This window comes from Sciurus carolinensis, chromosome 1 (genome assembly GCF_902686445.1).
Source record: "Sciurus carolinensis chromosome 1, mSciCar1.2, whole genome shotgun sequence".
In the NCBI taxonomy this organism is placed as follows: Eukaryota; Metazoa; Chordata; class Mammalia; order Rodentia; family Sciuridae; genus Sciurus; species Sciurus carolinensis.
In genome coordinates this window covers 170,307,099-170,332,123 of record NC_062213.1, presented here as the reverse complement: position 1 = coordinate 170,332,123, position 25,025 = coordinate 170,307,099, and the positions used below count along the sequence as shown (strand labels likewise).

General features: G+C 33.1%; 1 protein-coding gene across 2 annotated transcripts in view; it reads right to left on the bottom strand.

Moving 5' to 3' along the window:
• The window catches only part of LOC124985227 (BEN domain-containing protein 5), a 1,510,890-nt gene that overhangs the window by 1,160,710 nt on the left and 325,155 nt on the right, over positions 1-25,025 (bottom strand). For both annotated transcript variants that reach the window (XM_047553797.1, XM_047553787.1), the window contains exon 3: positions 14,683-14,807. In XM_047553797.1, the coding sequence (XP_047409753.1) occupies positions 14,683-14,807 (125 nt within the window). The remainder of the gene's footprint in view (positions 1-14,682; positions 14,808-25,025) is intronic.

The window sequence follows — 25,025 nt, the reverse complement described above, 5'->3', positions numbered from 1 at the left end:
CCCTCTCTCACTGTGTGATACATAATGATAAAAAAAAGAATTCATAGTCTATGTCCAACCATAATAGAGTACTGAATTGATTCTCCCTCTATAAATAAAAAGAACAATGGGGAAAATATATAGCACAGCTGTTTTTAGACACTGGACAACAGGTAACTCATGATTAATCCCTGAGAAGAAGGAAACAAATAAAGTAAACCCCGTGATAACTAAGGTTTTCTATCTGGAGGTACATTCTGAACTATGATGCAAGGAAAAGGAACTTGTACAAAATATGGGCATCACACTAAGGTGAAGGAACAGAAGCCAGAGTCCAAGGATTGGGAGTGGGCATAATGCGGCTGACAGGACAGAGAAATGGAGAAGAAAAAAATTGGCATGGAAAAATGTCCCAGAAATCTGTATAGGGTTCTAGGTGATTCTGTGGCTAAGTGCAAAATCATGTATATATAAATAAGAATCTAAGAAAATGGGCAAAGAACAATTACTAGAAAGTAGTCCTATGAATAACTCAACAAAAGAAAAAAGATGGTCATATAAAAAAAAATCATAGTGAAAAACTTCAACTAACACTTCAGTAGAGATTCCAAAAGGATCACACCTTATTAATATAGCCCTAAAAGAGAGGGCTACTTTAGACCCACCTTAGCAACACTTAAAAGCCAGCCTTATGAACAAGTTAAAGTAACTGGTTCCATACCTACCCTCCTACCAAAATGACTAAGAATAAATAAAATAACTTGAAATAAAATATATGATATCTATTTTTTCAAATATTGGACAGTAGGGATAAAAATATGGGATTCCCTAAGAGAAGGGAAACAAATGAGATCATTCCTATGTTCAACCTGGCTTTCAAGATACAGAGCTGGGATATGCTCAGGTTATAATAAGATAGATAAGAGAGCCCCCAGTGAACATCTAGAACATTCAGTAGATAAGCCAGAAGGGTACTGTCTGTGCAGTAGGGCTGAACTAGCATCCCTATAGGAGGCCTGCCCTAACAAAGCTTCTAAGGAATTTTCAAAAGGATCAAACTCTTCCCAAGTAACTTAACTGCTTGCCAGAAAAAAAAAAAAAAGATTAAAAAGCCCTCAATTTTTAAAGAAATAAAATAAAATCTAAATACTTCATAATACAACAATTACAATTTCCATATCCAATAAAAAATCACTAGATATTGCCAAAAAGCAGAAAAATGTAACTCATAACCAGGAGAAAAATCCATCTACAGAATACCTAGAAATAAAAAATATAAGAGAATAATCAGACAAGGATTCTATGTGACTATTATAAATATATTCAAGTTTTTCATAAATATATTCAAGGAATTAATAGAAAACACAGAAAAAGAGATAAATTAAAGATATATATATTTATATATAAATATATATATAAAAATATATATATATAAAAGAACCAAGTAGAAACTCTCATATATTGGTGGGAGTATTTAAAAAGACACATTCATTTGGCAAAAAGAATAAAGTGGTATAAAAAAACCTTTGGAGTGATACTTTGTAGGATTTTTAAACTCTGATTGCTTTAAAACTATATCCCAACAAGGTGATTAAGAAAAATAGAAGTAAAATTACAAAATAAAATCATACTTCTTCAGAAAAAGTAAAAATACAACTATGGTTAAATAAAACTTTCTCTTGCTTTGTATCTGAAGAATTGTTAACTAAACAGGATAGATGAAAACAAACACTGTCACAGTAGTTTTGTGCCTTAAAATTTGTGTTTATATAGCTCAGTGTTACCTTTATTATTGGTCAGAAATTATTGCACCTTAGTTCATTTTTTTTTTTTTTTTTTTTTTTTTTTTTTTTGCGGTGCTGGGGATTGAACCCAGGGCCTTGTGCTTACAAGGCGAGCACTCTACCAACTGAGCTATCTCCCCAACCCTTCATTTTCTTTTCTGCCTTCTTTGATGACTATGTTACACCTTGTTTTACTTCAAGGCTCCAGAGCTTGTTCCCATCATAAATCTCAACTGCTAACCTTGCCTCCCATTTCAAGAGAGAATTGAAAATTGGAGCAATGAGGAAACCTCCAAAGATAATTTCCACTACACCTATCCACTGACTAGCATCTGCCGCAGCTTTCTACTCCTTCCAACCTATTCTGATATAAGAAATATCTGTGCTTCTATCAAAAATTAATCCCTCAATTTATGAACTACTTCCTCTTGATACTTAAAAACATCACTCCAGAAATTATTCCTATTCTCTCCTTTATCATCTGATGTATACTAGACCATTCTAATCAGGATACAAACATACATTTCCTGTCTAATCTTGTGCCTACTTTCTCTAGCAGCTATTTATTTGCTCCCTTTGAAGCAAACTTATTTTTTTTTAAAGCTACCTGCATTTGATATCTCTAATCCTCTCTTCCCATTCTCTCTAGCACTCTGCCAAAACTATTCTTGTCAAGATACCAATGACCTTTACATTCCCAATACAATAACCAACCCTGAGTTCATATCTTACTTCCTTGACTAGTCAACACTATTTATCATAGTGTGTTGCTCTCTCTTCCATCATAAACTCTCTCCTACTAACAATCTGTTCTCAGTTTCCTTTGCTGGTTGCTTGTTTAGAACACTCTTAGGATCATTTCTTGATCCTCCTCTCATATCTTCTCTTGTTCTAAGCTATTCTTTTGGTAATATAATCATGCACCCTGGCTTTAAATATTTTCTATATGCCAGCAATTTCCAAATGTGTATCTCCAATTCTGACTTCTCTCTCATTCTCTAGATTTATATATCTAATTGCCTATTTAGTAGCTGATTTGAGTATCTGATAGGTACTTCACTTTTAACCTAAAATTAAACCCCTTATCTTCCCCCTGAAAACCTGCTTCTCCAGCAGCTACACTTATATGTAGATAAGATAACTTCAGCCTTCCACACACTTATGTCAAAAGTCTTAACTCAGGATCCTCCTTGCTGACCCCACACTGGACCTGCCACACCCATGGGGGACTCGACACTCCCAGCTCCCCATCTATCAATGTGGGGTTCCCTTGGCTGCCTCCATCGTGGGACCCTGAAATCACTGCCATAGCCCCCTCGAGGTGGTAACCTCTGCATGGAGTCACTGGACAGGACCTGGAGACAGCCACCCCCACAGCACCTCAGGCCACAGCACTGCATCTCTGAATAGACCACCCAACACCAGTGAACAGCCCACCCTTTCTCCCCCATCTCTGAAAGTGGTCACCTCCATATTGAGACAGCTTCACCACCATCTTTGGTTACCTCCAGTACTGCTATCACCATCTTTAGTTGGGGCAGCCTCCATCTTGGGACACCAACCAGGGCCTGGAAGATCATTATCAAGGTACCTACAATCTCCCAACTGCACCTCCCCACCAGCCACCAACCTGGCCCAGCATTTTTTGCTATGCTGGTCCATACCTCTCAACACCTGGTCCTGATTTGCCTGATATAGAACACCTATCCACAACAGGCACACAGGTCCTGGAGTCAAGCCCTCAGGACCTCTGGAAAGGGAGGTTCCTGACTGGGAAGTCAAAATGGCAGGGGTGGGAGAGATATAGTTTAAAAATAAATTAGAGACCAGGAATTGTGGGGTAATGTAAAGGGCTAAGACCAGGATCCTACAACACACAAGTGGATACCAAAGGAGACTCCTGGAGTTCAGTCATCCAGCAGAAACTGACAATTGCTGAACCCCACCTTCACGAGTTCCTCCTCCAAGAGTAACCCTCCCACCCTGATAAACTTCACCATCTTGAGGGTGGTGATACCAGCAAACTCCAGACAACCCCACCTTTCAAATGAGAAGAGAAGCAGAGAAGACATCAAACTCCAACAGCAACAACTGTTCAATTCTCTGAGATTTTTTTCTTTATTTTTCTATCTTTCTTTTCCCATTCTCACATCCCCAATATTTTTTAAACCAAGTACTCTTCATGGATCAGGCTACTGAGGACTGCAGTGTCTGAACAGTATGTTACAGTTTTGTTGTATATTCTTTTATTTTTACTTAAATTTTTTTTACTTTCTCCTTTTTTTTATTCTATTTTATTTTATTATTTATTTTTATGCTGTATACTTTCCTCTCCTTATCTGTTTCCCTGGAGTCTCTTTCTCTCTTTTCTCCTACTAACAGCCAACTTCTTTAGATTCCTCTTTCATGTTCCTATGATCTAATACCTTGAATAGTCTCACCTCCTGAAGACATTGAAAAATTTCTAGATATATATGATCTACCCAAACTGAAACAGGAGGACATACACAAAGTAACACAGATCAATTTCAAGCAATGAGACAGAAGACAACATTAAAAGCCTACTAACCCAGAAAAGTCCAGGACCAGATGGATTCTCAGTTGAGTTCTACAAGACCTTCAAAGAAGAACTAATAACAATACTCCTCAAATTATTCCATGAAATACAAAAGGAGGAACCCTTCCAAACTCATTCTGAAGGGCTAGTATCACCCTGATAACAAAACCAGATACATCGAGGAAAAGAAAACTTCAGACCAATATCCCTGATGAACACACAAGCAAAAATTCTCAATGAAATTCTGGCAAATCACATAAAAAACATATTTTAAAACATAGTGCACCATGATCAAGTGGGATTCATCCCTGGGATGCAAGGCTGGTTCAACATATGGAAATCAATAAACATAATTCATCATATCAGTAGATGTATTAAAGATAAGAATTATATGATTATCTCAATAGATGCATAAAAATATAGCACCCCTTCATGTTCAAAACATTAGAAAAAACTAAGGATAGTAGGAACATACCTCAACATTGTAAAGGCTATCTATGCTAAGCTGAAGGTCAACATCATTCTAAATGAAAAACATAAATTGAAAGCATTCCCTCTAGAAACTTTAACAAGACAGAGATGCCCTCTTTCACTACTTCTATTCAATGCAGTACTTGGAACTCTAGTCAGAGCTATCAAACAGAAGAAAGAAATTAAAGGGATATGAATAGGAAAAGATGAACTCAAACTATTACTATTTGCCCATTACATGATTCTATATTTAGAAGATCCAAAAATTCTACCACAGAACTTCTAGAACTCAGAAATGAATTCAGCAAAGTAGCAGGATATGAAATCAATATCCATAAATCAAAAGTATTACTATACATAAGCGATGAATCCACTGCAAGAGAAATTAAGAACATTACCCCATTCACACTAACCTCAAAACAAAATAAAATACTTGGGAATAAATCTATCAAAAGATGTTAAAGACCTCTACAATGAAAACTACAGAACACTGAAGAAAGAAATTAAAGAAGACCTTAGAAGATGGAAAGAGCTCTGGAAAGGCAGAATTAATATTATCAAAATGACCAGACTACCAAAAGCGTTATACAGAGTTTAATGCAATTTCTATTAAAATCCCAATCACATTCTTCATGGAACTAGAAAAGGTAATCATGAAATTCATTTGGAAAAATAAGGGACCCAGAATAGTCAAAGCAATCCTTAGCAACAAGAGTGAAGCAGAAGACATCACAATACTGGACCTTAAACTATACTACAGAGCTATAGTAACAAAAATGACATGGTATTGGCACCAAAATAGACATGTAGATCAATGGTACAGAATAGTGGACACAGAGAAAAACCCACATAAATACAGTTATCTCATACTAGACAAAAGTCCCAAAAACATATATTGGAAAAATGAAAGCCTCTTAAACAAATGGTGTTAGGAAAACTGGAGATCCATACACAACAAAAGAAATTAAATCCCTATCTCTCAACCTGCACAAAACTCAACTCAAAATGGATAATTAGACCAGAGACCCTGTGCCTAATACAATAAAAAGTAGGCCCACATCTTCATCATGTCAGCTTAGGATTTGATTTCCTTAACAAGACTCCTAAAGCACAAGAAATAAAATCAAAAATCAATTAATGGGATGAATTCAAACTAAAAACCTTTTTCTCAGTATTCAAGAATGTGAAGAGAGAATCTGCAGAATGGGAGACATTTTTTACCATATGTGGCGGGCGAGACCCGGGGCCCAGGGTTACGCCACATGCATCCAAAGATGGCAACTGGCAGAGAGCCAAAGGGTGTGCTGAATGCGCCTTGAGAAAAACAGGAAGCGTTTACCATTGGCTGTATGATAATTAGTTCAGTTGCTTAGTGCATGGACAGATATATCTTACATGTATGCTTGAGTTCATGATTGCTTGACCTTTAATAGGACTGGATGGACATATCTGGTTACAATTGCATATGCATGAGACTGCTTATATATTGAGGGTGTTATCTGAATAAAGCGGAAGCTGCTTCATGAACCTCTGAAGTGTACGTGTCGTTTGTTCCACTGGTCGGCGGCAAACGGCACCATATGCACATCGGATAAAGCACTAATCTCCATAATTTATAAAGAACTCAAAAAACTTAACAACCAAATAACAAATAACCCAATCAAATAATGGGCTAAGAAACTGAACAGACACTTCACAGAAGAAGATATACAATCATCCATAAACATGAAAAAATGTTCAACATCTCTAGCAATTAGAGAAATGCCAATAAAAACGACTCTAAGATTTCATCTTACACCAGTCAGAATGGCAAGTATTGAGAATACATGTAATAATAAGTGTTGGTGATGATAAAGTGAAAAAGGTACACTTATTCATTGCTGGTGGGACTGCAAATGGGTGCAACCACTCTAGACAGCATAGTGACAATCCTTCAAAAACTTTGAATGGAACCAACATTGATTCAGCTATCCCACTCCTTGGTCTATAAACTAAGGACTTAAATTCATTATACTACAGTTGCACAGCCACATCAATGTTTATAGCAGCTCAATTCACAATAGCTAAACTGTGGAACCAACCTGGATGCCCTTCAATAGATGAATGGATAAAGAAACTGTGGTATATACACAAAATGGAATATTACTCAGCCTTAAATAAAAATGAAATTATGGCATTTGCAGGTAAATGGATGGAACTGGAGAGTATCGTGCTAAGTGAAATAAGCTAAACCCAAAAAACCAAAGATCAAATGTTTTCTCTGCTAAGTGGATGCTGATCCATAATGGGGCACAAGGGAAGAATGGAGAAACTTTGGATAGGACAGAAGAGGGAGAGAAGAGGAGGGGGCCTGGGGGTAGGAAAGATGGTGGAATGAGATGAACATTATTACCCTATATACATGTATGGCTGCACAAATGGTGTGACTCTCCATTGTGTACAACCAGAGAAATGAAAAGTTGTACCCCATTTGTGTATAATGAGTCAAAATGCATTCTGATGTCATGTATAACTAATTAGAACAATTTTTTTTAGTTCCAAAAAGAAAGTCTGAAGTCATCTTTGACACTTTTATTGCACATCTATACTAAATCCATCAGGAAATTCTCTGGTTGTATCTTCACACCACTTCTTACTACATAAACTGCTACTATAATGGTTCAAGCCAATATCAACTTTCACTTAGTTTACTACAAAAGTTTCTAACTGCTTCTCTATTAGTATATTTGGCGCACCCAGACCTTAAAGTGAATTCTCAACAGGAAACCTGAATAGTTTTATGATATGATATATCACATAATTACTCTGTTAAAACTTTTAATGTGTTTGAACTTCAGAATCAAAACCAATGTCTCTACAGTAGTGAACCAGATCCCACAAAACCATCACTTCAATCTACCCACCTCTATCCTATCACATATACAATTTTTTGACCACAGTTTCTACTGCCCTATGCTACTCTGCTTACTCATCTCTAATCCCACAGTCTTTTCTGCTGTACCTCTAAAAGCCAGAAATGTTTCCAAGGCTGTAGTTTTAGGACAATAGCTATTCCCTATTGTAGGAACATTCTACCAAATATTTACATAGCAAATTTACTTACCTCCTTTACCTTTGCTCAAAATGCAGCCCTCTCAATGAGGCATACTATGATGACTATTCAATTTGTTCTTCTTTATATTGTTCTCTTATTTTCCTCTACTTCTTCTCTATAGCAATTATCACATTTTAATATCTGACTTAATTTTCTTTTGTATTGACATACTTTGTTTTTCTTTCTCCTTGCCTCTAACCACATACCTAGAATGTAAACTCCTCAAATACTAGCATGTTTTCTCTGTCTTGAATACTATACCCCCACTACCATTAAATATCTTGGATAGAGAACATACCTTTCCTAATTATTTAGGTCTTGATGTATTTTAATAAAGTTTTCTAATTTTTCACAGAAAGGTTATATGTCTACTCTTAGTTATCTTGGCTGGTTTTTGTTTCCATAGCACATAGAATTTTTTATTGTATTTTCTAATTTATTATTGCTGATAAAAAGGAAAATTATTAAATTATACATTGTATTCATCTGATCAAAATTAATTCTGTAATAAAATACCATGGATATGGAAGCTTATGAAAAGCAAATTTATTTCTTAAGGTCCTGGAGGATATGGAGGCCCAAAATCAAGAAACCAGAATATTCCACATTTGGTGAGGGTCTGTTTCTTGGTTCACAGATGGCATCTCTGCATTGTCCTAACATAATGAGGCAAAGCAGCTATCTTGGATCTCTTGTTTATAAAGCAGTTCAATCAATAAATGGAATATCTTTTATAAGCACTATAATCTTTTAGGAAGGTTTCATCTTCATGACCTAACCACCTGCCAAAGGCCCAACCCACTAATACTATGACTTTGGGAGTTAAGATTACAACAAATGGATTCTGGGGAGATACAAACATTCAGATTATGAGATTCATATTGATATTGCATCTGGGAACACTGCTCAGTTATTTATTTTAATAGTTTAGGTTCTTTTAGATTTTATTTTAGCCAATCATGTAACTGCAAGTAATTATAATTATGAATCATTCTAGTTATTATACCTCTTATTTCTTTATCTTGTCATATTGCATTAGAATCTTCGCTTCAAATCTGAAAAGTAGATCATAAGGTTATCCTTTTCTTTTTCCTAATTTTGAAGTGAATTATTTTAAAGTTTCATCATTATGTATGATATTTGCTATTGATTCTTGAAGAGATTCCTCATAAGATTAAGAAGCTTCTTTCTCACCTTAGTTCACTATGGGTTTTAGTTTGAAAAGGAAATAAATTTTAACTACTGATTTTTATATAGCTATTGGGATGTTATTTTGAAAGGTGTAAGAGAGAAAAGATTAAGAGAACAATCTCTGGAACCATAAATTAATGCTTCAAAAAATAAATAGAAAATAAATCAACATAAGGATAAATATGTCAAGGTTTATAGTAGTTTCTCCTAAGTAGTAGAATTATGGTTTCGAGAGTTTTAGTATTTTCTTTTTTTCCTGTTCCCAATATTTCTCTATGTATTCCAAATTTTCTACAGTGACAATTTTGACAATGACTACCTGGGTATAAAGTCTTATGACCTTGTCAAGTTATGATATTTGTCTTTTCTATTCTTCAGTTTCTTCATCTATAAACATGGTGGGTGGTAATAATAGTATTTGCCTCAAAGAATTAGTTTGAGGACTGAATTAATTAATTGAAATAAATTATTAGAATAGTACCTATAATATGGAAGTATTCAGTAAATGTTAGTTATTACTATAACTTGAATGACAGAAAAAATAAGAACCAGTTTTCTATTTTGTAGAACTATCATTACAAATACATTACTAATAAGGGCTAATATTTATCAAGCACTACTTATGCACCAGGCACTAAATTTAGTGTTTCACATGCATTGTTACTTATAGTTCTTATGTCAACCCTATTAATTATTACTATTAACCTCATTGAGTAATGTAGAAATTGATAACATTACTAGATAAATAGATTGACTATTTTCCCAATGTCACAAAGATTTTAAGTGGCAGAGCTAGGTCCATAACATAGCTTTGTCCAATAGAGTTCACTACATTTTGCCTTATAATAATTAGTAATAGCAGACTTTAAATGAAGGAGGAGGAAAAGGATAAGAGGAAAAGGAAGAAGATAAAGAGTAAAATAGAATGGAAAACAGTAGTAGCTTTCTAGTACTACAATTTTAAATTCAAATTTAAACGCATGTACATAAAAGTGTGTGTGTGTGTGTGTGTGTGTGTGTGTGTGTGTGTGTGTGTGTTTTAAACTGTATTACTGCTTATAGAAATCCAGGAAACGCATTTTTAAAGAAATAGTCACTAAATTGCCAAGTGGCACTGAACTGCTGATATCAAGCAATTCTCCACCCTCAGCCTCTCTCTCAAGTAGCTATGACTAGAGGTGCATGCCACCACACCTGCCACAGGATATGCCTCATTATTCTGCTTTACATACCTCATAGGACATTGTTTTGACATACTCAGATAAAACAGGATTGATGAGCTGAGAAAAAAGTGAAAATAATAAATGGATCGGTTTTGCTATCTCATGTTATTGCTGGAATGCAATTAATTTTTTTTTATGACTAGAGACCTGAGACATTGCATCATAACCCATTTATCTGTGAAGTTTCAAAGTGAGAAAAAAGAAAAAATTTTCTCTGAATGTGTGAACATCTGAGTTCATAAAGCAATTCACAGCAAAAAATTCAAGAAAAAGTCATCTCATTCACTGCTATAGGGAAAAAAAGTGGGTTAAACTTTAGGGCAGTAATTTAGAAATATGCATAAAAGGTCAAAAATATACATATTTTTGACCATCAGTTCCCCTTATAGGAATTTGTACTAAGGGAGGAAAACAAAATTTTGGTAATATCTCCTGGATAAAGATGTTCACTATAGTATTATTCATAACAACATTTAATAGAAAACAATCTTTATGCCCAAGAGTATTGGAAGTAGACCAATAGTAAATACCTATTGGAGAGCCATGTTTATCGGGTGTTTAAAATTTTTTTATTTGTTCTTTGAGTTATAATTATAGTATAAGGTATTTTGACATATTATATATACATTATCAAGTTTTTAATGATATAAAATTGCTTGTAATAATGTTAAGGTTCTTCAAAAGCAAGACATTATGTGTGCTTATTCACACACACATGTATAATTAAACTACATTATATATAACTAATTAAATTTGTACTATACATATATATGTTTATATATTTCAAGTTTGATTATTCTCCCAAAATAAAACAGAAAATAAATAAACCTAGAAATAAATGTGTCCAAAATTAATAGTATTTGTTTGTGGCCAGTAAGAGCATGGGTGTGTGTGCTTTTTCTCCGTTTCTAATAATTATATTTTTAAAAATCACTACCTTAAGCATTGACTACTTTTGAAATGGAAAAGATAAATGCAAAAAAGATTTAAAAATAATACTAAGGAAAGAAAACAGATTTTAAAAATAGCTCATGTACAATATATACCACTTTATTTCCTCTTATCAGCTAAAGTTTCATGAGTATTTAAATAAAAAGATTTGCTTTCACATAACACAAATGTTCTATTCATCAATAATAAATTTCACATACAAATATTTAAAACCAGCTTTCTCAGAGATAAATTAATGTTTCATTAAGTTATCAGTACGTTTAGTGTTCAACATTCTTGCAAATGCACTATTTAGCAACTACTTTGGAGGGATTAATACCTTGGTCCTGAGATACAGTACCACATGTTCCAAGTTTTTATTGCTTCTTAAAAACAGCAAGGAAAATAATCCCAAAGCCATACCTGTGTATACAGTGTATTTGATACTTCAATTTTTAACATTCATTTAATGGAGTCAGCCTGTGATGACTAATATTTTTTTTCTCTGCTAGTATCAAGCCCTAAATAAAGTTTTTGGCTAGATTACATTCATGCAGCTTTCATTTTAACGGAAATTGAAGAAAGATGGAAAAGATTATAGGAAGAGACAATATAAAAATAGACCTCACAAGTCAAAGTTAATAGTAAAACCATTCTCTTTCATGTAGACAACCATGAAAACAAATATCCTGTGAGCTAGGCATATATATTGTATCTATCCACTAGATCTTATGTCTTCTTGAGACAGATTTCCAAACTACATAATATAATTACAGTTGATGAAGCAGTGGCCCACAGAAAGAGTCTGATAAAGCATTAGGATCCAGGAAACCAGATAAACATGTTTATGATTTCTAAGTGTAACAGGGTAGCATAACACTGGGTATATAGATAGAACCCAGAGAGACAGAGAAATATTATTTCCCAACTTTAAAAATAAACATCCATAAAACATACTCAAGTCCCTTATTAGAATAACCCCTTGGAACACTTTCATGTTTCTTGCTTATTTAATTGATAGATAAGAATGCCATAGAGGATGTATAATTTTAACATGTAATGTGCAAGTTACAGCACTGTGCCTGTGACATTATAAACAATAAAAAGAATATCCCTCCAAGCACACTATGAAAGTAAATAATAAAACTTGAAATACATGAGGAATTTGACCAAAAGACTGTCTCAGGTGGTATAACTTAAGTAACACATTTCCCTCAACCCCCTAATCACCTCATCCTGAGCTTCCCTCCTTACAAGTATAAGCTGTAGAAAAATAATCTTTATAGACATGACAGTGGGGGAAAAAAAAAAAAAAAAACTAGACCAGTAATGAATATTACCCAAAGTTAAAGAAACAGTATAATTTCAGAGCTTCAGCTAAGTCTCTATTTAGTAAATATAGTGATGCTAGAAAATTCTGTTGTTTAAAAAGTAATCAGTCCTATTCCTAGGCATTAGTGTGTTCCTGGATGCAGTAGGCAAGCTGAAAGATATACACAAGCTGTTCAAAAAGAAGAAAACAGCAATCCCTTTTACAAATTTAGAAATCTTGGCAAGTTACACTAATTTTAAGAAAATGTTTTCTTTCATTCATATCAATTGACTATACCCCAGAATTATTATTTGTTTTTTAGAGGTGTGTATATTTGACAACTATATGTTACTGACCTTAAGCAGGAACACCAAGGAAAAATGAGAGAGCACATGTTTACCTCATGATAGCAAGAGATCTTTATAGGGCCCAATTTTGGAATATGAAGGCTCAGTTTAGTACATGTGCCTAAAGCCTCCTGTTTTAATTACAGACTGTAGACACAGCAACATGAACTTTTGGAAATACACTTTGAAGATTATTGATTATTTTATTGGAACTGAAGGACAATCCTAGGGTCAGGCAAACCACTGTAGGTAAAGGGTGGGTTTTCCCCAGGTCAGGAGAGAGGAGGAGTATGATTTTTTTTTAATTGTGAAAAATGTTAAAAGAAACTTTGTCATTGGAGAATAAGCAAAACTAAGAAGCACACCTAGGAACTAATGTTGTGTTTGAGGGGGTTTCTGAATAGAGTTTAACTCTTTATTTCTACCACTGATCCTAAAATTCTGAGATAAGACATATATATTAAACAATATACAGGGATTTCTCCTATATCTGAGTCTATCCAATTACCCCCTAACCTTTAGAAACATTGCATACGCCCCATTCCTGTGATAGTGTTGTTGTACAGAATTACAACTGGTAGTGCAGTGAAGTGAGTGTATCTACCTTTTGCTGAAACCAGTATGCCAATAACAGAATTGTATGCAGAAAGACTCAGAGTCTATAAATTCTGACACTGACAATGCCTGATACCCAATTCAAGTTGCAGCTGAGAGAAATGGAGAGAAGCAACCAACGGGTGAAAGGGCAAACAGGATGGATTGACATGAAAGAAAATTAAAGAAACTCATGAATTTCTCCCAAACATACTCTAAAAAGACAACCTGAAGGAAGAAGGTAAATGTGGGTTTACACAGCTATGATTTCATCTACTTAAAAAGAAACATAAAATCACTATGTGCAAAGTTTGTAGTTTTTCATGATTGGCTATCTCAATATAACAAAATGGTAACTGATTTGTTAGGATTCGATTTTTTAAAAAAATTTTAGTTGTAGATAGACACAATAACTTTATTTATTCATTTTTATGAGGTGCTGAGGATCAAACACAGTGTCTCACATGTTAGGCAAGTGCTCTACCAATGAGCTACAACCCCAGACCCTTAAAAGTAGATTTTTACTAATTTTTTATTCAAATCATATGTGTTTATCTCTCCATTTTCATTAATATTCTCATACAAAACAAGATTTGAAAAGGATTATTAAGACACGTACTACTAGAAACAAGCTGAAGGAATTGGGGTTAAAGGCAGAGGAATACATTTAGAAACACAAACAAAAAATAGTCTTTAAGAATCAGTAAGAGAGGGCTATAAAATATGTTCTAAGTTTCCCAGAAGTCAAAGCAAAAGGAGAATAGAATCAGTTACAAGAATCATATTGTCTTAAAAATAAAAACTTGCTGTTGTACAGGAAAAGAACACCTTTTCTGAAACTAAGGCCTGTGAGAAATGTCTCTCACAGGTCTTTACAAAAAATAAAGAATAGCACCCTGTATAAAAATAATAGCAAGTCAATTTCAATGCTTCCTTTTATACTGTCCCTCAAGGAGTACTAGCATATAATGCTTATGGTTCAATTAAAAAGAACACTTAAATTATTTTATTATTAAAAAAAATTAAAAAACAAAAGTCAGCATACTTATTTCTCTTTATCTTCTGGGGTAAGGGGGATAATATCTTGCTATAGATATCCAATAACATAGTCTAATATTGATTTAATATTTTGATATTCCTAAAATAAAAGTATATTCTTCTTACCAAAAACACACTGAGTCTATCCACTACTTCTCTCACCTGTGATTCTTTCACATTTTCAACAGTAAAGTTGAACCATACTCGGAAGCGTGGATTACAGGTATCTGGCCTAATGAACAGATCATACTCGAACTCGGAGACCTGCTCCACCCGGCCAAGGTTACCTGGTAAAAAAATTAAGAGAACTTTAATAGAAGTTCATGTGGATCGATGGTATATACATTTAAATACTGTGTGCTCTGATATTAGTATTCATCATCAACCAGTACAGGTTAAGTTCAGCATTCACGGTCTGTGAGGCCACCAACTCTGAATGCAGCCCTGAATAAGAACAGCTTTAAGCTAGTCCAGGCTGTGGTAAAAGCAGGACTACCTGGCCCTTATCTGCAAGAAAATCCTTTTATGCAACAAATGCCTTTGACAGATTGGGGTGATACATGGAGCCTGTGGTAAGCCCCCACAAAACCAAGAAAAGAACAAACTTCAGTTTTCTAGTTAAAAAAATTATGAATGATAATTCTTTGTGTATATTATATTAAGTTTTATGGTATACAAATTATATCTAAAATATTGGGCCTTGTTTAATTCTAACAGGAAGTTTACATAGTCCATATTGTGTTATATCCCAAACTTCTATCATAATATGTTAAAGAATATATAGAATAAGGTTTTAAATAAAAATTAGAAGTAGTTGCTACATAATAAAGTCACAACCATGAAATTTAACTTCCATTTTCTCCACCAACAGTAGAGAAAATGTTATATATAGAATATATATAAATATCCTACATGTTCTGTATACAATATTATAAATATTATAAATATATACATATATACATATGTTTTCTGGTAAATGAATGGAGTTGGAGAATATCATGAAAAGCGAAATAAGCCAAACCCCCCCAAAACAAAGACCAAATGTTTTCTCTGATATGTGGATGATAATCCACAATAAGGGTGGGGGGGCACTAAAGAAGAATAGAGTTACTTTTGATAAGGTAGAGGGGAGTGAAGGGAGGGAAAGGGGTATGGGGATAGAAAGGATAGTAGAGTGAAACAGACATTATTACCTCATGTACATATATGACTGCATGACCAATGTGATCCTACAATATGTACAATCAGAAAAATGGGAAATAATACTCCATTTATGTATGATTTATCGAAATGCATAAATGTATTCTACTGTCATGTATAACTAATTAGAACAAATTTTAAAAATTTAAATCTACTAACATAAGTGTTACCTTCATCTTTCTTTTTTTCTCTCTGACTGATTTTAAATAGCAGTGAATTATCTAAAATATTAGCAGTAGGATAGGATAAAAATAAAAGCAAAGTATCTGATGAATTACCAAACCAGATAATCAATAGCATCAAAGCAATTGATTGAGAAGCTGGTTTTGTATAGTTCTTGAAGAGTCCAACAATATTTTGCTTTAAAATGAGCTCTAATGAGTCTGCCTTCAAAAGGACACCCAGAATCAAATTTGAATACATGTACAAAAGTTTTAAATTACTTATTTTAGTAGTTCTATTGGCATGTCACCTGTTGTTATGAGCATCAATTGCAAAACAATAGATAGAGAATGAGACTGGAAATCCAAAGACCTGAGTTCTAATTCAATAGGCTCACTATGTGACAATAGGTAAATTATTTACCTTCTCAGGGTCTCATCTGCAAAATGAAGAAATCGAATTATATAACCTCAAAGGTTCTTTCAGATGTACCCTTCTTTGACTGCATGATGCTAAGATTGATCAGACATTGTTCTAAGATAATAACATAACCCCTCAAAACCATACCAATTAACTTTAGGTTATTTTTATCTGTTCTCATTATTTGTTTATTGCACTCTCCAGGACCAGAACAGTTAGCTCAGTATACACATATTGAAAAACTTGCATTGATAGCAAAATACAAACATGAACAAATTAGAATAAAAGATTTTCATCTCAATTTATCTACTCTCAATTGTACTCAGAATTCCCAGGGAGATTCTTCAATTAAATTGATTCTTTCAACTAATATCATCCAAAAACGTTTACTAAGCCTTCTGTTGTCAGAGGTACAGTGTTTATTACACAATGACAACACACATGGAATCAGAAGATTTAGGTTAATTTTAGTTTTGACACTTAATGGATGACCTTGGAAAATTCACTTAGTTTCTCCTACCTGTTTTCTCAATTACACAGTAAGAATCATATTAATTGAAATATGAATATTTTATTCCTATATTAAATACAATTAATTTCAATTTATAGTTACTGTAAACATTAATTTTAGTACAAGAACAATATTTTCTGAGAATTTCTGTATGTTACATACTGTCCTAAATAATAGTATACTAATCTATTTAATCCTTACAAAAACCCCTGTACCTGTTCCCGCTTTACATACAAGAAAACCCAGGCACAGAGAAATAAAATAACTTGTCCAAAGTTGTACAGCAAGTAATAAAGGAAAAGTCACAGTTGGGTTTAGAATTCAAGGAATAAAATTCTAGCCATTAGACAGTTGATATAAATAATAAATAATATAAATTCAAAGCACATAAGATGTAATGTTTAATAAAATTACTATCCTTAAATCAACAAAAGTAGAAAAGAAACTATTTTTCCCTCTAAAAGTTCATGATCTAAAAATTAAATATTAACACACTTTGAATCTTCAAGAAAGAAGGTTTTATTTTATTTTTAATACTGGAACAGTGTAAATAGGTTTTGATAAATATCATGTCTAAAAATTGCTGCTGCATATAGTATTTATAACAATACTGCAGCCGTTTCCAGAAATGTAAACTTTCAAAATAATTTTACACCATTTATACTATTAAATCCTTATCATGAACCAATGATGAATAAATTGAAACCCAGAAATGTTTAGTATTCACTTCAGTACATGTTATAAAACGCACTCATGAAAAATACCTTAAAGGCTTCTGACTCGAATATGTTGTTCTTTGGAATATTACCATAACTGCAGCCAGTTCATTTATTTATCCATTCAATGAGTTATTCACCAAAAAGTACTGTGCTATTTGCTATTAAATAAGTCAGAAAATAAATGAAAGAGGTATTGTCTTTGTGCTCACTGAGTTTATACTCCCAAAGAATAAGATCACTGGTTTTCTATAAATCTGTTGAAGTTTTCCAACATTTCTGAGGCGTATATTCTCTGAATGTGTATGTGTATAATACTTTCCTCATATTATCTGAAATATTTTAACTAAGTATCAGGTTATAACCTTTCAGAAACATCTATATGAAAATAAGTTAACATTATCATGCAGTTCCCTTCAATGTAAATGAAAGACAAGGAAAGAAAGCAAGGAAGAATCTAAAACAAATAGAAAAAATACAAAAAAAAAAATAAGAGATTTTAAACTCAAATATAGTACTAAATACCTTAAATGTAAATGGGTTAAATATTATAATTAATACAAAAGAGATAAGTCTGGAGCACATTACGCAAAGTACAATAAACCCAGACTCAGAAAGAAAAATACTATATGATATCATTTATATGTGCAAACATTTTAAAAAATATAGTCAAAGAGTAGAGAAATGGTTACCATAAGTATCAGGCTGAGAGAGAAAATGGAGGGAAATAGGTTAAAGGGTGCATAGTTACAAAAGTGTAGTGTAGGATAAGGAGGTCTAGATATGCAATGTACATCATGATGATTAAAGTTAATATTTTATGGCATACTGGAAATTTTCTAGGGGTAGAGTTTAGATGCTCTTATAACATATACACACATAAAAGAGTGGGTAATTATGTGATATGATGGATATGTTAATATGCATGATTATGTATAAATATTCCAAAACATCATGTAATCCATCCTAAATACACACAATAAAACAGTTTTTAAGTAAAAGGCAACTGTTTTATTGCAGATATAAAAACATATATGTTCCTTATGAAACAAATTACATTTACATGCACAAAAAGATTGAAAAAAATGAAAAGTTATAGCAGCACAACACTAACAATAAGAAATATTATACCAGAAAGATAAACTTTAAAAATATTACTAGAAATGAACAAGGATATTTCCTGTTTTACAAAAGAGTAGATCAAGAATCAATAAATAGGGGTTGGGGTTGTAGCTCAGTGGTAGAATATTTGCTAGCATGTGTGAGGCACTGGGTTCAATTCTCAGTACCACATATAAATAAATGAATAAAATAAAGGTCCATCAACAGCTAAGATATATATATGTAATTATATATATATAATACATATATAAAGAAAAAATAAATAGGATGGTAACTAACAAGCTTCTTCACTGCAAAGGAAACAATTTAGAATGTGAACAGAGAGCCTAGAGAATGGAAGAAAATCTTTGCCACCTTTGCCTTAGATAGAGCATTAATCTCTAGGATATACAAAGAACTCAAAAAACTTAACACACACACACACACACAAGAAAATAAAAACAAATAAGCCAATCAATAAATGTGTAAAGGAACTGACCAGACACTTCACAAAAGAAAAAAATACAGTCAACAAATATATGAAAAAATGTTCAACATCTCTAACAATCAGAGAAATGCAAATTACAACTACACTGAAATTCCATCTCACTCCAGTCAGAATGGAAATTATCAATAATACAAACAATAATCAATGTTGGTGAGGATGTACGGGAAAAGGTTCACTCCTACAATGCTGGTGGGACTGTAAATTGGTGCAACCACAATGGAAAGTAGTATAGAGATTCCTCAGAAAACGTGGAGTAGAACCACCATTTGACACAGTTATCCCACTACTCAGTATATGCCCGAAGGAGTTAAAATTAGCATACTACACACAGCCACATCAATGTTTATAGAAGTACAATTCCCAATAGCTAAGTTATAGGACCAACCTAGATGCCATGAATGAATATTATTCAGCAATAAAAAGAATGACTTTATGACATTCATTGATAAATGGATGAAACTGGACACTGTCATGCTAAGTGCAAATAAGCCAACTCCCTCCTCCAAAAAAGGTCAAATGTTCTCTGATATATGGATACTAACACACAATAAGTGTGTGTGTGTGGTGAGGGTAAAAGAGAAGTTCATTGAATTAGACTAGAGGGAATGGAGGGAAGGGAGAGGGTTGGGAAGGAGAAAGACAATAGAATGAATAGGACAAAACTTTCCTATGTACATATATGACTACACAACCAGTGAAACTCCATATCATGTACAACTGAAAAAATGGAATGCTAATTAGAATAAATTATATTCCATATATGTATAATATGTCAAAATATACTCTACTGTGATGTATATTTTAAAAGAACAAGTAAAAAATATTTCTTACCTTCAAAAATAAGAGCAATTCTACTAAAAATCTATAGAATAATCTTAAAAGTAAATATGCATAATAAAAGATATTTAAGAAATGAAACAAAAATTTGACAAAATAAAAAGATGGAATAATAGAGAATTTTGGTGAGAAACTAAACACACCAATATCACTAAATTAAAAAGCCAAAAAAACTTTTTTCAGAAAAAAGAGACAATTTGAAAATATGATTTTAAAAATCTATTCACTTTTAATTATAGAGCACTTGACATTTATAGAACTAAATAATATAAATTCATTTCAAATGCACATTCTACTACACTTCTCAAAAATGATTATATGCTGGTCCATAAAGCAAGTCTCTATAAATTTCAAAGGTCATATATCATACTGGGTATGTTCTCTTCTCATAGTAACATTTTAAACTGAATTATGTTCAATATTCAACAATCAAAATTTGTGGGATGCAACTAAACCCGTTCTAAAATAGAGATTCATAGTGATATAAATAGACGGATAGATAGATATGATTGATTTTGTTTGATTTTTATATCTGGCTTAAAATCAGTGAAGCATGACTATTTTAAGAAACTGAAAAATGAAAAAGCGTTTTCAAAGTTAAACAAACAAAAAAAGCAGAAGCAAGCATAGAGAAAAGAACAGAAAGGTTAAATTCAGAGAAATTTAAAATATAAAGTAAATTTTTTAAATTCCAATTAAAATCCCAATGACATTCCTCATAGAAACAGAAAAGGCAATCTTGAAAATCATTTGAAAAAATAAGAGACCCAGAATAATCAAAGCAATCCTTAGCAAGAAATGTGAAGCAGGAGACATCACAATACCAGTTCTCAAACTATTCTACAGAGCTATACTAATAAAAACAACATGGTATTGGCAAAAAAACAAACATGTAGACCAATGGTACAGAATAGAAGACACAGAGAAAAACCCACATAAATACAGGTATCTCATACTAGACAAAGGTGTCAAAAACATTCACTGGAGAAAAGAGAGTCTCTTCAACAAATGGTCCTGGGAAAAATGAAAAGCCAGTTGTAACAAAATGAAATTAAAACTTTATCTCTGACCTTGCAGGAAATTCAACTCACAGTGGATCAAAGACTTAGCACTAGAACAGAGACCTTGCAACTACTAAAAGAAAAAGTAGGCCCAAATCTTCACCATGTCAGCCTAGGATTTGACTTCCTTACCAAGAACCCTAAAGCAGAAGAAGTTAAGTCAAGAATCAATAAACAGGATAGACTCAAACTAAAAAGCTTCTTTTCAGCAAAAGAAACAATCAATAATGTGAGGAGAGAGCCTACAGATCAGGAGAAAATCTTTACCACATGTACCTCAAAGCATTAATCTCTAGGATATATAAAGAACTAAAAAAAAGACACCAAAAAGACAAATAATTCAATAAATGGGCTAAGGAATTGAACAGATACTTCACAGAAGAAGATATACAATTGATCAACACATATATGAAAAAATGTTCAACATCTCTAACAATTAGAGAAATGCAAATCAAAACTAAGATTTCATCTCATTCCAATCAGAATGGCAATTAATTAACCAGAATATGAGTAACAATAAATGTCAGCAAGGATGTGGTGAAAAAGGTACACTCATACATTGCTGGTGGCAATGCAAATTGGTACAACTACTCAAAGAAGTAGGGAGATTTCTTAGAACACTTGGAATGGAACCTCCATTTGACCCAGCTATCCCACTCCTTGATCTATACACAAAGGACGTAAATTCAGCATATTACAGTGACACATCCACATCAATGTTTATAGCAGCTCAATTCACAATAGCTAAACTGTGGAATCAACCTAGATGCCCTTCAATAGATGAATGGATAAAAAAACTGTGATATATATATATATATATATATATATATACACACACACACACATACACACACACATACATACAATGGAATATGTATGTATGGAATACATACAATGGGATATGTATGTATAAAATACATACAATTCCATACAATGGAATATTACTCAGCCATAAAGAAGAATAAAATCATATCATTTGTAGGTAAATGAATGGAGCTGGAGAATATCATGATAAGACAAATAAGCCAATCCCCAAAAAAAAAAAGGCCAAATGTTTTCTCTCATATGTGGATGTTGATCCCTAATGGAGGTGGGGCAAGGGAAGAATGGAGGAACATTGGATAGGGCAGAGGGAGAGAAGGGGAGGGGGTCTGGAGGTGGGAAAGATGGTGGAATGAGACAGACATTATTACTCTATGTACATGTATGATTACAAAAATGCTGTGACTGCATCATGTACAATCAGAGAAATGAAAAATTGTGTTCCATTTGTGTACAATGAGTTGAAATGCATTCTGCTGTCATGTACAACTAATTAGAACAAATAATGAAAAAAGTGTATTAAAAATATAAAAAGTGGCTGTTTTAAAAAACTTTTAATATTAACAAACTTCATCAAAATTCATTGACAAAAAAGAAGAAACTGATTTTTAAAAAATTCTAAGTGACATCAGCAAGATGGTAGAATGGTAGATTCTAGCTCTTGTGTTCCCAAAGAAACACTGATTTAGCCAACATCCTTGAACAACTATACCTTTATGAGAACTTCATAATCCAAATGAGAGGTTACAGCATAATACTGGTAGAGCACAGAATTGAGAAAAGAAGTAATCAAAGCGTAAAAAGAACAATTTTGATTTAGCCCTATTTCCATTACTCCAGATTAGGAGTAGAGGGAAGAGAAATATCCCCTTAGCCTGTAATTTTTCCAATGGGGAAAGAAAGAGTAAAATGAGTGTCTGACTCCTGAGCCTGTGGAGGCACTTAGTGAGAGATCTTCTTCTGACATGTCTATCTAGAACACTGAGGGAATCAAAATAACTAGATAACTTGAATGCTATCTACAACAAAGAAAAGGGCTCTCAAAAGCAGTGCCTACACCTCAACAACTAGCCTGCAGAAGCTGGCAGCAGCCCCACTCCTTGAACAGCACAGCACAAGGTCTGCCCAATCATAGTAGGTACACTGAAGAAAATAGAATTCTCAGACAAACCTAACAACTGCAAGGTTTTCTCTTACCAAGTTAGCATGTTAAGACTAGAAAAAAGTAACTTCTTATTCAAATGCAGAAACCAACACAAGATCACAAAAAAAGGATCAACCAGGATCACAAAAAAAAAAAAAAAAAACAGGGAAATATGACCCAGCTCTAAACAAACACACACGCACATACATAAAACCAGTAATCAACCCTAAAGAGATCTATGAACTACATGAGAAAGGATTAAAAATAATTATCTTAAAGTTAAGTGAGTAACAAAAGGACACAAATTGACAATTAAAAGATATCTGAACAATGCCAGATGAACAAAATTAGAAGTTCAACAGGAAAAAGCCATAAGAAAGAACCAAACACAAATTCTGGAGATGAAGAATACAATGACTCAATTGAAAATCTCAACAGAGATCATCAACAGCAGTGTCAATCAAGCAGAAGAAAGAACCAGCAAACCTGAAGACAGATACTTTAAAGTTATATGTGTATAATTATTTTAAAATTACTGTGTGTGTATATATATATATATATTATATATATATATATAATATATAAGTACAAAGAAACTCTCATAAGATTCTCAGGGGATTTTTCACAAAAACCTTGGAGGCCAGGAGGTAATAGAATAATATATTTCAAAATGCTGAAACAAAAAACAATACAGCAGTTGACACAATTGTGCTTTAAAAATGAAGGAGGAATAAGACATTCTCAAACAAACAAAAACTGAGGGAGTTCATTACAACAAGGCCTAAATTACATGGAGTGCTAAAGGATGTTAAAGTTGAACTGAAAAGATGCCAAACAGCCACAAAGAATCATACTAAAATATAAGTCTGATTGGTAAAGACAAATTTAAATTTTTGACTTTACAATGGATTAAATATCAGGGATACTAATAGGAAAGAGAGAAGTCAAGTTATTCCTCTTTGCAGATGATGTGATTCTAAACCTAGAAGATCCTACAGACTCTACCAAAAAACTCTTAGAACTGATAAACATTTCAGCAACTTAGTAGGATACAAAATCCTACTATGCAAAAATAAATAACTTTTTCATTCAAGATAAACTCTGAGAAAGAAATCAGGAAAGCGATCTCATTAATAAGAGCCTTTTAAAAATGCCTAGGAATAAACCTAACCATGATGGTGAAAGAACTCTGTAACAAAAATTATAAAACAATGAAGAAACCAAAGACTTCTCATATTCTGTAATATGAAAGACCTCCCAAATGGAAAGTCCTCCCATATTCATAGATTTGAAGAATTGATATTGTTGTTAAAATGGTCATATTACCAAAAGCAATCTATAGATTCAGTGCAATCTCCATTAAAGGTCTGCAGTTTACATATACTCCACCCACCAACTGAAGCTTAGTTCCATTTCAAATTCATGTTTCACTCTCAACACAAACAGGACAAAAACAAAACAAAACAAAAATCCTGGCAGGGATGTGGAGAAAAAGGAACACTATACACTGCTGTTAGGAATGTAAACTAGTAGAGCTACTGTAGAAAAGAGAACGGAGGTTCCACAAAAAATAATAATAATAATTAAAAATAGAACTACCATGTGGCCCAGCTATACCACACCTCAGTATATAGTCAAAGGAATACAGTCAGCATACCAGAGAGATACCTAAATATCTGGGTTATTTGAAGCACTTTCTACAATAGCCAGCTTATGGAATCAGTCTAATTGCCTGTCAACTGAATTGCCTCTATAGATCAATTTTGGTAATGTGTACATTTTAACAATATTAATTATTTCAACTTTGTGAACATGGGATGTTTTCCTATTTATATGCGTCCTCTACAATTTCTTTTATCAGTGTTTTATAGTTTTAATTATAAAAGTATTGCCTCCTTGGTTAAATTTGTTTCCACGAAACTGGCAAATGAAAATGCTACCAATCAGAAGTACCTTACCCAGTTGTTAAACATTATCCGCATACCACTACTTAAGGACCAAGAGTTCTGAATGTAAGTCTGAT